The sequence below is a fragment of the Bombina bombina genome, chromosome 3 (assembly GCF_027579735.1).
Source record: "Bombina bombina isolate aBomBom1 chromosome 3, aBomBom1.pri, whole genome shotgun sequence".
NCBI classification, from domain to species: domain Eukaryota; kingdom Metazoa; phylum Chordata; class Amphibia; order Anura; family Bombinatoridae; genus Bombina; species Bombina bombina.
This window is the reverse complement of record NC_069501.1, coordinates 807,784,335-807,802,488: the sequence shown is the minus strand read 5'-3', so window position 1 is coordinate 807,802,488 and position 18,154 is coordinate 807,784,335. Positions and strand designations below refer to the sequence as shown.

General features: G+C 38.5%; 1 protein-coding gene across 2 annotated transcripts in view; it reads right to left on the bottom strand.

Moving 5' to 3' along the window:
* Positions 1 to 18,154, bottom strand: part of PLCXD1 (phosphatidylinositol specific phospholipase C X domain containing 1) — a 94,189-nt gene that overhangs the window by 21,292 nt on the left and 54,743 nt on the right. For both annotated transcript variants that reach the window (XM_053707744.1, XM_053707745.1), the window contains exons 4-5: positions 16,217 to 16,345; positions 1,893 to 2,048 (exon numbers count right to left, since the gene is read on the bottom strand). In XM_053707744.1, the coding sequence (XP_053563719.1) occupies positions 1,893 to 2,048; positions 16,217 to 16,345 (285 nt within the window). The remainder of the gene's footprint in view (positions 1 to 1,892; positions 2,049 to 16,216; positions 16,346 to 18,154) is intronic.

The window sequence follows — 18,154 nt, the reverse complement described above, 5'->3', positions numbered from 1 at the left end:
GAGTAAATGAATTACCCAATTTATCCCATTCTCTGGAAATTACTTCAGAAATAGCATTAGGAACAGGAAAAACTTCTGGAATAACCACAGGAGATTTAAAGACCTTATCTAAACGTTTAGAATTAGTATCAAGAGGACCAGAATCCTCAATTTCTAAAGCAATTAGTACTTCTTTAAGTAAAGAACGAATAAATTCCATTTTAAAATAAATATGAAGATTTATCAGCATCAATCTCTGAGACAGAATCCTCTGAACCAGAAGAGTCATCACAATCAGAATGATGATGTTCATTTAAAAATTCATCTGTAGAAAGAGAAGTTTTAAAAGATTTTTTATGTTTACTAGAAGGAGGAATAACAGACATAGCCTTCTTGATGGATTCAGAAACAAAATCTCTTATGTTATCAGGAACATTCTGAACCTTAGATGTTGAAGGAACTGCAACAGGCAATGGTACATTACTAAAGGAAATATTATCTGCATTAACAAGTTTGTCATGACAATTAATACAAACAACAGCTGGAGGAATAGCTACCAAAAGTTTACAGCAGATACACTTAGCTTTGGTAGTTCCAGCACTAGACAGCGATTTTCCTGAAGTATCTTCTGACTCAGATGCAACGTGAGACATCTTGCAATATGTAAGAGAAAAAACAACATATAAAGCAAAATTGATCAAATTCCTTAAATGACAGTTTCAGGAATGGGAAAAAATGCCAATAAACAAGCTTCTAGCAACCAGAAGCAAAGAAAAAATGAGACTGAAATAATGTGGAGACAAAAGCGACGCCCATATTTTTTAGCGCCAAATAAGACGCCCACATTATTTGGCGCCTAAATGCTTTTTGGCGCCAAAAATGACGCCACATCCGGAACGCCGACATCTTTGGCGCAAAAGGACGTCAAAAATGACGCAACTTCCGGCGACACGTATGACGCCGGAAACAGAAAAGATTTTTTGCGCCAAAAAAGTCCGCGCCAAGAATGACGCAATAAAATGAAGCATTTTCAGCCCCCGCGAGCCTAACAGCCCACAGGGAAAAAAAGTCAAATTTTTAAGGTAAGAAAAAATGATTGATTCAAATGCATTATCCCAAATATGAAACTGACTGTCTGAAAATAAGGAATGTTGAACATCCTGAGTCAAGGCAAATAAATGTTTGAATACAAATATTTAGAACTTTATAAATAAAGTGCCCAACCATAGCTTAGAGTGTCACAGAAAATAAGACTTACTTACCCCAGGACACTCATCTACATGTTTGTAGAAAGCCAAACCAGTACTGAAACGAAAATCAGCAGAGGTAATGGTATATAAATAAGAGTATATCGTCGATCTGAAAAGGGAGGTAAGAGATGAATCTCTACGACCGATAACAGAGAACCTATGAAATAGACCCCATCACTGCATTCAAAATAGGCAATACTCTCCTCACATCCCTCTGACATTCACTGCACGCTGAGAGGAAAACCGGGCTCCAACCTGCTGCGGAGCGCATATCAACGTAGAATCTAGCACAAACTTACTTCACCACCTCCATAGGAGGCAAAGTTTGTAAAACTGAATTGTGGGTGTGGTGAGGGGTGTATTTATAGGCATTTTGAGGTTTGGGAAACTTTGCCCCTCCTGGTAGGAATGTATATCCCATACGTCACTAGCTCATGGACTCTTGCTAATTACATGAAAGAAATATCAATGGGTTTAATGTTCCTTTATATGATTTTCAAAACTACTTTAAAACCTCTGACAAGTATGTTTATCTTAGACTTGATTTTGTTCTTTCAAGACAGCAAATAAATATAGGCTGAGTGTTGCATCAGTACCAAAATGTTCTTAGTGATTTTACTTAGATCTACTATAAATAAATATCTACTAAAAAAAAATACTTACTTTTTTTGGGCAAAGTTTTGTACCAAAGATTTGGTGTATACAGGAAATGAGATGCATGTGAAGCACTGGGGTCATTTCTTCTAAGTTTTTGCATGCTAGAATGATTACCTCCCTTGGATGACTTTGTAACCATTGTAAGATTTCTTGCAGTGTTTCCTACCAAAATGAAAATACTCCATGACAAAAAGACCTAGAACTAATTGTAAAGCACGTGAAACAACCTAAAGGGAAAGTCGACACCCGACAAAACAGGAATTCATATGTTTTTAACGCAAACGAAGATCCGCCTGCACTGCCTCCTTTCTCTATCACCTCTATTCTTGTCCTAGTTATCCTTCCAAATACATCCATTAATCGACTCGAAATATGGCCGCCAAACTCCTCCATCTCTATTCCAATTCAGGCTCGTACATGTAGGGATTGATGACGCGCTCGATATATCATTGCACATGCGCATTTGTAATTCAGTCAGATCGGAAACAGCAATCTGACTTGTCGCAGAAAATTCATGTTAGCTTTCAAAAATTGAATGAAACGCCGTGAACGAGTTTAAAGATTCTGACCGAGAATTCCATTCTGATTGGAGGATGGATTGAAAGAGAAGGTTGATACGTAACAGTGGGGGGGGGGGGGGATTTTGGCGGCCATATTTCGAGTAGATTAACGGATGTATTCGGAAGGATGACAAGGATAGAGGTGATAGAGAAGGGAGGAGGTGCAGGCGGATCTTTGTTTGCGATACAAAAACATGAAATCCTGTTGTGTCGGGTGTTGATTTTCCCTTTAATTGAAAAACTGTCACACAAGACATAAGGACAAGCACTAAGGGTGTCCCTAACAGATTCAATATGTTTGAACAACAATGACCATCAAAATTGTTATCAACTGCAAGCAAATCTTAGAGTAACCAATATACAGTTTTACTATTAAATACAGATATTGCAGGTTTGGTTCCAGACCACCGCAATAAAGAGAGTCACACTAGTTTTAGGTTTCCCAGTACATATAAAAACATAATTTATGCTTACCTGATAAATTTATTTCTCTTGTAGTATATCCAGTCCACGGATCATCCATTACTTGTGGGATATTCTCCTTCCCAACAGGAAGTTGCAAGAGGATCACCCACAGCAGAGCTGCTATATAGCTCCTCCCCTCACTGCCATATCCAGTCATTCGACCGAAACAAGACGAGAAAGGAGAAACCATATGGTGCAGTGGTGACTGTAGTTTAATTAAAATTTAGACCTGCCTTAAAAGGACAGGGTGGGCCGTGGACTGGATACACTACAAGAGAAATAAATTTATCAGGTAAGCATAAATTATGTTTTCTCTTGTTAAGTGTATCCAGTCCACGGATCATCCATTACTTGTGGGATACCAATACCAAAGCTAAAGTACACGGATGATGGGAGGGACAAGGCAGGATTAAGCGGAAGGAACCACTGCCTGAAGAACCTTTCTCCCAAAAACAGCCTCCGAAGAAGCAAAAGTGTCAAATTTGTAAAATTTTGAAAAGGTGTGAAGCGAAGACCAAGTCGCAGCCTTGCAAATCTGTTCAACAGAGGCCTCATTTTTAAAGGCCCAGGTGGAAGCCACAGCTCTAGTAGAATGAGCTGTAATCCTTTCAGGGGGCTGCTGTCCAGCAGTCTCATAGGCTAAGCGTATTATGCTCCGAAGCCAAAAGGAGAGAGAGAGGTTGCCGAAGCTTTTTGACCTCTCCTCTGTCCAGAGTAAACGACAAACAGGGCAGATGTTTGATGAAAATCTTTAGTAGCCTGTAAGTAAAACTTCAAGGCACGGACTACGTCCAGATTATGCAAAAGACGTTCCTTCTTTGAAGAAGGATTAGGACACAATGATGGAACAACAATCTCTTGATTGATATTCCTGTTAGAAACCACCTTAGGTAAAAACCCAGGTTTGGTACGCAGAACTACCTTGTCTGAATGAAAAATCAGATAAGGAGAATCACAATGTAAGGCAGATAACTCAGAGACTCTTCGAGCCGAGGAAATAGCCATCAAAAACAGAACTTTCCAAGATAAAAGTTTAATATCAATGGAATGAAGGGGTTCAAACGGAACTCCCTGAAGAACTTTAAGAACCAAGTTTAGAGTTCCGGTAGGAGGAGCCAGCACATGGAGGTGCTGGTGTATCGCTCAGGATGAGCGTCTCGTAAGATCACGTCGGAAACTGCTATATTCTTGGCCATAAATCCTAAGGGTCTGAATTACTGCACCCGGGAAAAGGTTTGCGGTAGGAAGCAGTTGGAACTCTGTACAGAAGGCTAATAGTGTCTACTTGCCCAGACACCCCCTTCAGAACACACGACTCTCCAGCGATAACCGACAGGAACATGTGCGGGGGACTACCTGTCGCATTTCCGTAGCGGAGTTTACAGTATTCAAGGAGCCGCAGCACAACATTAACAGAGAGCGGACAAATATCGAGGCAAGCAAGTTTGCCCAGTTTTTATCCCCAACGGAGGAGATATTCGACCAACTGTGGGAGCGGAAGTTGGGTTACAGCGCAAAGTCGGACCCACAGGCTGGGAAGCGACTCATCTAATCACGGACCCCCCGCGGCACAAACGCAAGTATATATATGAGATGCTATAAGCGGAGCTCTTTGTTTTTTTTACTTGCAAAAAGCCTTACCACAGATTTATGCGAAGTGACTGTTATGTAAGGGTATAGCCCTTGGAAATTAAGGGTCAAGCTATTAAAAAAAAAAAAAGCTGTACTCGGATAATTGAAGTGATGCACAGTGTGTCAAAGTCAGAATTTGGTGTATGCATTCTTTTTTTATGACACTGTTGTATTTACACTGCTGGAAAATCTACAAGCGGGGGGGTCAACGATAAGTATTAAAAACCATAAAAGGCTAAGAATAATAGAGAAGGAAGATGTGCTTGGAGATACTGGTGAAGTTTCTGTGAGAGACTTTGGACTATACCGAATGAATGTAATACACAGCCTGTCGCCAGTTATTATCCTGGCCTAGAACATTTCAAGGGCCTGGAGGTTGGAAAGGAGGGTCTATACTGGGGGGAGACAGCAGGATACAGGTCCCAAACAGGTGCAGAGGTTAACCTTAAAGGAAAAGGTAGAGAAACCTGGTTCTGGTATAGAAGAGTTCAGCAGGAATAGGAAGGAGTTGTTAAGGACATTTTTACCCGCAATAACAGGAATATAAAGCCCTAATTCCCCTACTACAAGTATTGGAGCTCTTCAATTACTGTTTCAGTATAAAGGGAGATGAACTGAACTTCACCCAGTCTCACGTTAAGGATATACACAAATAAGGAGTCTACATCGTGAAGCAGGAGGGTCACTCTTTACCTACATATCTCTATGAAAATATGGGACTTGGCACAGTAGGAAGGTCTATCTGAGACAAGTTGGGAGTAAATTAAGGAAAAAGACTCTAAGCACAATTAAGATTCTCCTGAAGTATATTTAATGAGAGTTCAGGAACTCATTCAGAATCTCTTTTTTTTTCTTTATACAAAGTACAAATATTTTCCTGGTCAGGGGTAATTCTAGATAAGACTATTGGATTTATTTAGTTTAAGTGGTTATGCTTAAACATAGGGGTTATTTATTTGGTTGTTAAATATCTAAGTTGAAAATAGTGTAATCATCTATCAATAAATTACTGTAATTGGGCTTTTGAGTCAAGCCATAGGTACAAACCTATAGAAGCAATAATAAGACGCATTTTTATAGATAGAGGGTAGGAACCTAACCCCACGGCAGTAACAATAACTGTGAATATAAAGGTGTATATCCTCAAAAAAGTTTAATTTTTTAAAAAGGAGGTACTAAGTCTTATTCAATGTAGCTGGGGTTTTCAGGGGGCAGTCATTCTCCTAGAATATTTACACTGGTTTTTGGCACATATATTTGTAGAAAGCACTTTTTTTTTTCTTTTTTACGAATCCCCTAAATAGGGGGTTAAGCAACACAAGTAACACAAAGGATAGGAGTCACACATACACATTGCACATGTTTAATTTTTGTTTGCTGAATTATTGGAGGTATACATATGGATAAATATATTACTAATGCACATAGCAATACAATGTCTAAAAGACAGAAGACACAAGAGAAAAAGCAGAATGTTAGTAGGAAGTCACAGGGTGAAACCTCCATAGATGGAGGAGGAGAAGAGGGATCACTTCTAGGAGAGGGAGACTGGGTGGTTAGGAAACTCTCAGAGATGTTTATGCCACGTTTTGATAGGATTCAATCTGAAGTTTCCAAATTAGCAGAAGACTTTAAGAATTTTTCAGGGAGAATGCAGGAAGCAGAGGATAGAATATCTGAGTTAGAAGATAACCAAAATAGGATAGAACAAATACAGAGTAAGAATAGCAGTCAGATTGTGGAACTATGCGCAAAAATCGAAGATTTAGAAAACAGAACACGTAGGAATAACGTAAGAATAATAGGTTTACAAGAAGGAGGCACTGACAAGAGCTTACAGGAATTCATGTCAACACAGCTACCTAAGATACTAGGGGTGGAGGAAAATGAATTACCAATAAAGATAGAAAGAGTACACAGAATAGGGGCACTAAGGCAGAACGCTACTGAGGCAAAACCTAGAACAGTAATTGCTAAATTTCTAGACTTCCAGGACAAAGTTAAAATGATGAATTTATATAGGAAGAAAGGCAGTCTGGAATTTTAAGGGAAAAAGCTGTTAATGTTTAGTGATTACTCTATGGAAACATTGAACAAGAGAAGAAGAATGACCCCCTTGTGCACAAATTTAATAGCAGCAGGGCATAAAGCAGTGGTTATATATCCAGCAAAACTGAAATATGTGGGGGAAGAAGGTGTAAAAATATTTGAAGACCCAGAAGAAGTTAAGAATTATTTTAAAATTGGATAAAATACAGGCATGATATGGAATAAATATAAGAATATAGGGGTTTTGAAAATATTGGTTATATATTGTATGAGTTTAAATCTTAAAGTTAATAGAAATCAAGCGATTGGTGGGAAATTTTATTGTATTAGGTTTGAATTGTTCTGTTACTTTCCCTTTCCCCCCTCCCCCCCTTTTTTTTTTTTCTCTCCTCTCTCCTTCCTCTTGCTCCCTCTCCCCTCAGGCGTCCTCGCAGATTCCCTTGCTCCTTCTCTTATTGCTCGCTGGTTATCTAGAATACGTTCCAAAATGTACAAATTAGTATGGTAAAGGAAAAATTGAAGATAATTTCATGGAACGTTGTTGGGATAACATCTCCCATCAAAAGGAAGGCCATAATTAAATATATGAGAACACTAGGTACAGATATCGCTCTAATACAGGAGACCCATTTAAAAAGAGACTGAAAATGCAAAATTAAAAAGTAACTGGATAGGTGAAGTTATTGCAACTGACTGTAAAGCAAGAAAGAGAGGGGTTGCTATATTAATTAATAAAAAATTGAATTATAGAATCTTAGAAAAAAGTATAGAGGATAATGAGCATATAGTTATTATTAAAATAGAAATTAATTCCAAAGTTTTTACAATTTGCAATGTATATGGCCCCAATGAGTTTGACAAAGATTTTTGGGAGGAAGTACAATATAAACTACTGGGATATTTAGATACAAAAGTAATCTTATGAGGCGATTTTAATATGGCTCCTATAATGCCAATAGATAGGTGCCAAGCTGGAAATAAAAGGAAGATAGGTAGGAATTCTCGAAGAGAGACTAAGATATTTAAAGATATATTTGCTAACATAGGTTTATGTGACCTATGGAGATATAGGAACCCAGGAGTTCAGGAATACACTTGTGTCTCAAAAACCCACAGGTCATATTCAAGGATAGATTTACTTTTGGTCCCAAAAAATGTAATACCAAAAATTACAGACATATCTATCTACCCTATAACATTGTCGGACCATGCACCTGTAGGTTTAGTGTACGGGCACCAAATTAAGAAAGGGAATAACTTTTTTTTCCCCAAATACCTGGCAGAAAATACAGAATTCTTTAATTTCCTTAAAAATAAAATCGAAGATTTTAAGAAAACTAATAGTCAACACATAAGGGGAACCATTATTGTTCTGGGAAACAACAAAAGCAGTTTTAAAATCAGAGATGATTACTTTTATGGCCAAAAAAAAAAAAAGGAAATTAGGTAACCTAGAAATACAGCTGCTAAATACCTTAAATAATGCATATAATAAGTATCTAAGAGATGCCTCTATAAACAATTGGAATAAATATATATTGGCTAACAATAAAAGAAATCTATTTATAATGCAAAGAGCTACGCAAGAGGAGGTTAGGGGTAGAAGTAGATTCCAAAGATTTGGTAATAAGTCTGGTAGATATTTGGCAGCCCTAAATAAAATACATTAAAAAAAAAAACAGTCATTGCCAGCATAAAAAAGAGAGGATATTAATATATCCTCTCAAGAAGGGATTTTTAAAGCTTTTAAAGAATATTATTCTGACATATACAGAACACAGGGAATAAATTGGGAAAAGAAGAAGAATTTTTGGGATAATATTAGAGTCCCTCAAATCTCTGAAGCCCAGCTGGATTTGGTGAATCGCCCGATAGAATTGGAGGAAATAGTTGGGAAGATTAAATCTCTTCCAGCAAATAAAGCGAGTGGGCCAGATAACCTCCAAAATGAGTTCTACAGATTAATGAGCACAGAAATAGCACCAATACTGGAAAGAGTTTATAATTTCATATTTTCTCCTCTTCAGAAGCCTAGGACAGATAGGTTTATGGATTCTATTACTATATTTCTACTTAAACCAGGGAAAGAACATCAGGATATGGCATCTTACAGACCCATTTCACTATTGAATTCGGATTTAAAAATATTAACGAGTATAATAGCTGACAGGTTACAAAGAACGATCCCGACTCTAATACATCCAGATCAATCAGGATTCATAAATGGTAGAGCATCTTTCTATAATATTAGGAGAGTGACAAATGTTATCTCATATGTTTGGGCTAACAAGGATAAATTTATTAAAAAAGGAGAAGATTTACTTCTACTAACCTTGGACGCACAAAAAGCATTTGACTCGATAGAAAGGGATCATCTCTTTCAGTCTTTAAGTATGTTCGGGTTTAAGGGAAACATCTTGGAATCTATAAAAAATGTGTACTCCTCCCCAAAGACCGCCTTTTGTATAAATGGCCAACAATCAGAATATATAGAAATGTTTAGAGGTACCCGACAAGGGTGCCCCCTCTCACTAATATTATTTGACTTAGCACTTGAGCCATTAATGATTCAAATTAGAGAGTCAATTAAAAGGTATAAGAATTGGAAATACTGAAATAAAAGTAGCAGCATATACGGATGATATGTTAATTTTTTAAAGAAATTCAAAAGAACAGATTCCAATAATATCGGACTTAATAGAAATATTTGGGACATTCTCTGGGTACAGAGTCAATATACAAAAATCAGAGATCTTATGGTTACTAAAACAGAAAGACTCTATTAGAAATCCTAAGTTCAAGGTAGCGGATATATGTATAAAATACTTGGGCATAAACTTTTCAAATATTCCAGGTGATTGGTATAAGTTAAATTATGAGCCATTGCTTCTCAAAATCATAGAAGAGATTAAGAGATGGACACATTTACCCATAACTCTGGCGGGGAAAATTAATATGTTTAAGATGATAACAACACCTAAAATTCTATACTTAATGCAAAATTTACCATTAAAAATTAAAAATAAAGATTTACTATGCATTAAAAAAGCATTAATTAAATTATGCTGGAAAGGTAAAAAAGCTAGAATATCATATGCAAACTTGTCCATATCAAATGAATGGGGAGGATTGGGCCTACCTGACTTAAATTTATATAATAAGGTGTTTTTGGCTAAAATAGTCTTGGCTTGGATCTCCAATAATAATAAATTCCTAGATCTAGAAGAAAATATGGTAAAACCTTTCAGATTAAAATCCTTAATACATATGGACTATAAAAAGCTACCAGATAGTGTTAAAAAAATTAGATAATATAAAAAATCTTATAATAGCTTGGCAAAAAATATGCAAGATTCTTAAAATAGACTTTCATTTTTCAAACTTCTTACCTTTGGTAGGGAACCCGGAATTAATGATCAATGAAGAAATATGCCATTCTTGGCAAGATAGAGGCCTTACTTACTTATATCAGATAATTGATAATGAAAATAAATGCATTAGGGATTTTAACTACTTGAAGGGCTCGTATGGCTGGGAGAAATCACACTTTTTTTAATATATTTACAGTTGAGGCATTATTGTAACTCACTTGGTAAAGTGATCTTTACGAAGGATAATTGGGATAACTTAAGCTTAGTAATGAAATTATTCTCTCAAGGGAATACTAGATGCTCAGCACTATATAATAAACTCAACGATCAGAGTAGGATAAAATATATATATGAATCAATCAAAAAATGGCTGAGAATCTCCCCAGAGCTTAAAATAACTAAGGAGGATATAAGAGAAAGTATAAATAGAGTAAAAAAAAAAGCTACTTTACTATCTAGCTGGAGAGAGTCACAAGCTAAAATACTGCACCATGTATATCTAACCCCCTATGTTCTGGCTAAGTGGGGCAATACACAAAATAATTTGTGCAAGAAATGCAGCTTTGAAAAAGCAGACATAGTACATTGTATGTGTTCATGCCCTAAGATTAATATCTTTTGGCTAAAAATAAGGTACTGGTTAGAAAAAAAATGTAAAATTAAGATGAGTATTACTTTGAAGGAAGTTTTATTCTTAGCAAAAGGTTTAGAATACGGGTCGGTTACCCGTTTATTAAATACCATAATATTAATTGGTAGGAATATGATACTATGTGAATGGAACTCTAAAAAGAGCTTGAGCATGAAGGTTTTTCTAAGACAAATACAGAAACAAATGACCCTCGAGCAATTTGATACAAATAACCAATCGGAAAAACAAATTGCAAAATGTATGTCTAAATGGGAGTTTTACATTAGATCACTAGATCCTTCAATGCAACTAATTATTATTAAACCATTTGAAAACTCATTATACATTCAAGAGGAACAACTTAGAGGGAGCTGGAGGTATCTATTATTATTTTTTCCCCTTTTTTTTTTTCTCTTTCTTTCTCTCCTTCCCCCCCCCCCCCATGAAACGATAAAGGTTATTTACTAACTACATGTAACAAAGAAAATGTGATATGTAGTGCGTACTCGCTTTGATTTATTTAGTGAATTAACCAAATATTACATAAATGGAAAAAAAAAAGAAAAGGAGAGAAAAGCTATGATGTAATTTATGTTAATAAGTGAATAATTGATTTTGTTAAGAAAATGCTGAAACATATTTAGATATCTAACACTGGATGCATTATTTTGTGTGTGAAAATATATTCAAAGTAATTCTCAATAAAAAAAATAAATAAAAAAAAAAAAAAAAAAAAAGAACCAAGTTTAAGCTCCACGGGGGAGCAACAGTTTTAAACACAGGCTTAATCCTAACCAAAGCCTGACAAAATGCCTGGACGTCTGGAACTTCTGCCAGACGCTTGTGCAAAAGAATAGACAGAGCAGAGATCTGTCCTTTTAAAGAACTAGCTGATAAGCCTTTGTCCAAACCCTCTTGGAGAAAGGACAATATCCTAGGAATCCTAACCTTACTCTATGAGTAACTCTTGGATTCACACCAATAAAGCTATTTACGCCATATCTTATGGTAGATTTTCCTGGTGACAGGCTTCCGAGCCTGTATTAAGGTATCAATGACTGACTCGGAGAAGCCACGCCTTGATACAAGCGTTCAATCTCCATGCAGTCAGTCGCTCTCTCCTGTTTGATTTTGGCAATCAGTCGAGGGAGCAGAGAAAACGGTGGAAACACATAGGCCAGGTTGAAGAACCAAGGAACTGCTAGAGCATCTATCAGCGTTGCTCCCGGGTCCCTGGACCTGGATCCGTAACAAGGAAGATTGGCGTTCTGGCGAGACGCCATGAGATCCAGTTCTGGTTTCCCCAACGATGGACAATTTGAGCAAACACCTCCGGATGGAGTTCCCACTCCCCCGGATGAAAAGTCTGACGACTTAGAAAATCCGCCTCCCAGTTCTCTACGCCTGGGATGTGGATCGCCGACAGGTGGCAAGAGTGAGACTCTGCCCAGCGAATTATCTTTGAGACTTCTAACATCGCTAGGGAACTCCTGGTTCCCCCTTGATGGTTGATGTAAGCCACAGTCGTGATGTTGTCCGACTGAAATCTGATGAACCTCAGTGTTGCTAACCGAGGCCAAGCTAGAAGAGCCTTGAATATTGCTCTTAACTCCAGAATATTTATTGGGAGGAGTTTCTCCTCCTGAGTCCACGATCCCTGAGCCTTCAGGGAGTTCCAGACTGCGCCCCAACCTAGAAGGCTGGCATCTGTTACAATCGTCCAATCTGGCCTGCGAAAGGTCATACCCTTGGACAGATGGACCCGAGAAAGCCACCAGAGAAGAGAATCTCTGGTCTCTTGATCCAGATTTAGTAGAGGGGACAAATCTGAGTAATCCCCATTCCACTGACTTAGCATGCATAATTGCAGCGGTCTGAGATGCAGACGCGCAAATGGCACTATGTCCATTGCCGCTACCATTAAGCTGATTACTTCCATGCACTGAGCCATTGACGGGCGTGGAATGGAATGAAGGACACGGCAAGCATTTAGAAGTTTTGATAACCTGGACTCCGTCAGGTAAATTTTCATCTCTACAGAATCTATAAGAGTCCCTAGGAAGGAGACTCTTGTGAGTGGTGATAGAGAACTCTTTTCCAAGTTCACTTTCCACCCATGCGACCTCAGAAATGCCAGAACTATCTCTGTATGAGACTTGGCAATTTGAAAGCTTGACGCCTGTATCAGGATGTCGTCTAGATACGGAGCCACCGCTATGCCTCGCGGTCTTAGAACCGCCAGAAGTGAGCCCAGAACCCTTGTAAAAATTCTTGGGGCAGTGGCCAACCCGAAGGGAAGAGCTACAAATTGGTAATGCCTGTCTAGAAAGGCAAACCTTAGGAACCGATGATGATCTTTGTGAATCGGTATGTGAAGGTAGGCATCCTTTAAGTCCACTGTGGTCATGTACTGACCCTCTTGGATCATGGGTAGGATGGTCCGAATAGTTTCCATTTTGAATGATGGAACTCTGAGGAATTTGTTTAAGATCTTTAGATCCAAGATTGGTCTGAAGGTTCCCTCTTTCTTGGGAACCACAAACAGATTTGAATAAAATCCCTGTCCTTGTTCCGTCCGCGGAACTGGATGGATCACTCCCATTACTAGGAGGTCTTGCACACAGCTTAGGAATGCCTCTTTCTTTATCTGGTTTGCTGATAACCTTGAAAGATGAAATCTCCCATGTGGAGGAGAAGCTTTGAAGTCCTGAAGATATCCCTGAGATATGATCTCCAACGCCCAGGGATCCTGAACATCTCTTGCCTACGCCTGGGCGAAGAGAGAAAGTCTGCCCCCCACTAGATCCGTTTCCGGATAGGGGGCCGTTCCTTCATGCTGTCTTGGGGGCAGCAGCAGGCTTTCTGGCCTGCTTGCCCTTGTTCCAGGACTGGTTAGGTTTCCAGGCCTGTCTGGAATGAGCAACAGTTCCCTATTGTTTTGAAGCGGAGGAAGCTGATGCTGCTCCTGCCTTGAAATTTCGAAAGGCACGATTTGGCCTTTGATTTGGCCCTGTCCTGAGGAAGGGTATGACCCTTGCCTCCAGTAATGTCAGCAATAATTTCCTTCAAGCCAGGCCCGAATAAGGTCTGCCCCTTGAAAGGAGTGTTGAGTAATTTAGACTTTGAAGTCACGTCAGCTGACCAGGATTTAAGCCATAGCGCCCTACGCGCCTGGATGGTGAATCCGGAATTCTTAGCCGTTAGTTTAGTCAAATGAACAATGGCATCAGAAACAAATGAGTTAGCTAGCTTAAGCGTTCTAAGCTTGTCAATAATTTCATTCAATGGAGCTGTCTGGATGGCCTCTTCCAGGGCCTCAAACCAGAATGCCGCCGCAGCAGTGACAGGCGCAATGCATGCAAGGGGCTGTAAAATAAAACCTTGTTGAATAAACATTTTCTTAAGGTAACCCTCCAATTTTTTATCCATTGGATCTGAAAAAGCACAACTGTCCTCAACCGGGATAGTGGTACGCTTTGCTAAAGTAGAAACTGCTCCCTCCACCTTAGGGACCGTCTGCCATAAGTCCCGTGTAGTGGCGTCTATTGGAAACATTTTTCTAAATATAGGAGGTGGGGAAAAGGGCACACCGGGTCTATCCCACTCCTTGCTAATAATTTCTGTAAGCCTTTTAGGTATAGGAAAAACGTCAGTACACACCGGCACCGCATAGTATCTATCCAGCCTACACAATTTCTCTGGAATTGCAACTGTGTTACAGTCATTCAGAGCAGCTAATACCTCCCCAAGCAATACACGGAGGTTCTCAAGCTTAAATTTAAAATTAGAAATCTCTGAATCAGGTTTCCCCGAGTCAGAGATGTCGCCCACAGACTGAAGCTCTCCGTTCTCATATTCTGCATACTGTGACGCAGTATCAGACATGGCTCTAACAGCATTTGCGCGCTCTGTATCTCTCCTAACCCCAGAGCTATCGCGCTTGCCTCTTAATTCAGGCAATCTAGATAATACCTCTGACAGGGTATTATTCATGATTGCAGCCATGTCCTGCAAGGTAATCGCTATGGGCGTCCCTGATGTAATTGGCGCCATATTAGCGTGCGTCCCCTGAGCAGGAGGCGAAGGGTCTGACACGTGGGGAGAGTTAGTCGGCATAACTTCCCCCTCGACAGAACCCTCTGGTGATAATTCTTTTATAGATAAAGACTGATCTTTACTGTTTAAGGTGAAATCAATACATTTAGTACACATTCTCCTATGGGGCTCCATCATGGCTTTCAAACATAATGAACAAGTAGGTTCCTCTGTGTCAGACATGTTTAAACAGACTAGCAATGAGACTAGCAAGCTTGGAAAACACTTTAAAACAAGTTTACAAGCAATATAAAAAACATTACTGCGCCTTTAAGAAACACAAATTTTCCCAAATTTTGAAATAACAGTGAAAAAATGCAGTTACACTAACAAAATTTTTACAGTGTATGTAATAAGTTAACAGAGCATTGCACCCACTTGCAAATGGATGATTAACCCCTTAATACCAAAAACTGAATAACAAATGACAAAAACGTTTTTTAAACAGTCACAACAACTGCCACAGCTCTACTGTGGCTTTTTACCTCCCTCAATACGACTTTTGAACCCTTCAGAGAAGTCCTGGATCATGCAGGAAGAAGCTGGATGTCTGTGTCTGTAATTTTTGCTGTGCAAAAAAACGTCAAAATAGGCCCCTCCCACTCATATTACAACAGTGGGAAGCCTCAGGGAACTGTTTCTAGGCAAAATTCAAGCCAGCCATGTGGAAAAAACTAGGCCCCAATAAGTTTTATCACCAAACATATGTAAAAAAACGATTAAACATGCCAGCAAACGTTTTAAAATACACTTTTATAAGAGTATGTATCTCTATTAATAAGCCTGATACCAGTCGCTATCACTGCATTTAAGGCTTTACTTACATTACTTCGGTATCAGCAGCATTTTCTAGCAAATTCCATCCCTACAAAAATATTTTAACTGCACATACCTTATTACAGGAAAACCTGCACGCTATTCCCCCTCTGAAGTTACCTCACTCCTCAGAATATGTGAGAACAGCAAAGGATCTTAGTTACTTCTGCTAAGATCATAGAAAACGCAGGCAGATTCTTCTTCTAAATACTGCCTGAGATAAACAGTACACTCCGGTACCATTTAAAAATAACAAACTTTTGATTGAAGAAATAAACTAAGTATAAAACACCACAGTCCTCTTACGACCTCCATCTTAGTTGAGAGTTGCAAGAGAATGACTGGGTATGGCAGTGAGGGGAGGAGCTATATAGCAGCTCTGCTGTGGGTGATCCTGTTGCAACTTCCTGTTGGGAAGGAGAATATCCCACAAGTAATGGATGATCCGTGGACTGGATACACTTAACAAAAGAAAGTACTATTTACACTATACTGTAGTCTATTAAGTGTGCAATAGCATTATGACTTTAAAAAAAAAAAAAAAACACAATGTACTGCCTGTAATTAGAAAATAAAAGCTTAGGGACTTAAAACTGAGGTTTAAAGTTGAAATAGTAATAAATGGAATCAAGGTTTTGCTTTAATAGGTTCAGAATAAAAAACACTAAAAGTAAAAAATATAAAGATTTATGGCTATATTTATATAGTTACCTCAACAGTCACTGATGTAAAGAGCCCATGTACAAAGTTGAGGGTCAGGGATGGGTCATTAGGCCTAGGTGCAATTCGCAGGTCCAGATATCTAATGCCAGCATTCAGCTGCTCACATACATTTAATACCTATACAAAAAAAAATTAAAAAAAAATTATATATTTATACACTTCACACCTAGACTAGATAACAGGGGGTCCCAGCATTAGAGCAGGAGGTTTCAACATTCTGAGTCTCTGAGATTAGGGGGGGGAGGGTTGCAGCAGACAATGCTGGATTGGGCTGTCACCTTATACTCCAACAAAACACAGGAATCTTCAAGGTCCTTAAGTTCTTAGAGTCTATGGGAATTCGTGGAAACAGGGTAAACCTGAATCCAGGGTAAAAGTACCCCAAATGTACCCTGGACACCCGCCTCCCAAATCATAGAATACCCTCAAGTTCCAGGGTCTATAGTCGGTGGGGAGGAGGCTGGCCTGCATTCCTCTCCAAGTACAAAATTAATGGAAGCTTCCGTTACTCATATATATATATATATAGATATAGATATCTTTGTTTTGTTAACTCACACTTATTCACTTAATTTCACAATTCTGTTTAATAACTGTACAAGGTATATGAGATTCAAACCCTCAGACAGGAAGATGCAGAAACGGATGAGTTGCAAGACCACAAACAGGTCTGGAGAACTGTTCCCACAGATAAAATATAGGCAGACAAATTGTGTTTATAAAAAATAGCCACATCAATTTGTTCGAATAAAAATGCTTGTACATCACACATTACATTTTCTAAAATACAAAACCTGCAGAAAACATTAAACCAATTATATATCATTTCTGCTTTTTTGTCCTCTTTTATTAAATTAAAACACATCCAGCCATGATTGACCATAAAGTTAATGTGGAGGTCTTTGATACAATAAAAATCATGAAAGATGCAAAACAAATGAAAAACAAAACATTATTCCTATGATAAATCTGACAGAATGCTGAGAGGAAACCTTTAGAGTTTATTTAGCTTAAAGTGAACGTCAATCCTAGCGTTTTACAAACGCTATGGATTGACTATTGAAACAAATAAAGGGAACTTTCATTCATGAAGTCAGTAGCAGCTGGTGAACTTTGAAGGTGGTGGGGCACTAGACCACACCCCATGAAATAAAGCCCCACCCCTCAGAAAGCTCCGCCCAAGATATATATATATATATATATATATTTTTTAACAGGTGCCCCAAGTGCTTTAATATTTTGAAACAGGGGTTTCCAGCCTTTTGTATCTCATGTAAGGCAGGTGGCAGGTTATAGGAATTCTATTAATTTAAACAGAGATATAAACTTCTGTGTAGACCAAAGGTGCTGCCTGGTGTAGAAAGCTCATTAAAAACATAATCTGATGACCTTCCTATTCATTATGATTTTTTTATTTTTTTATTTGCATCTCTGATGATGTAAAATTAATTCAATACTGTAATATACTATGTTATCCCTCGTTTGCTTTTACATAATGTGTTTAGAAGCTTTTGCTCAGTGGTTTTTATAATGAGATGATCCATGAGATTTTTGTTTAGTAAATAAATCTTTGTTTTTTTCATTCCCTCTTAGAGCCGGCTATACACAGTGCATTGACACTTTGCTTATATAACAAGGCTGGCGACTATCCAGCTATGGCTGGACACAATACCACCTAGTCCCAGCTTCTTCTCACACGCTTACTCTGTTGCCCAGTTCCTAGCACAGGAAAGTGCTACAGGCCAGTCTGGGGATCCAGTGCTACACAATGCAGACAAGCAGCATTGACTCAGGCTGCGTCTGCTGAGGGCTTGTTACTCCCCCTTAGAGCCGGCTAAAGTTACATGCTTACACAGGAATGATTTTAACTAGTAACTAACCCACCACGCTGCACTCAGGAACTTTCTAAACAAACACAGATATGCT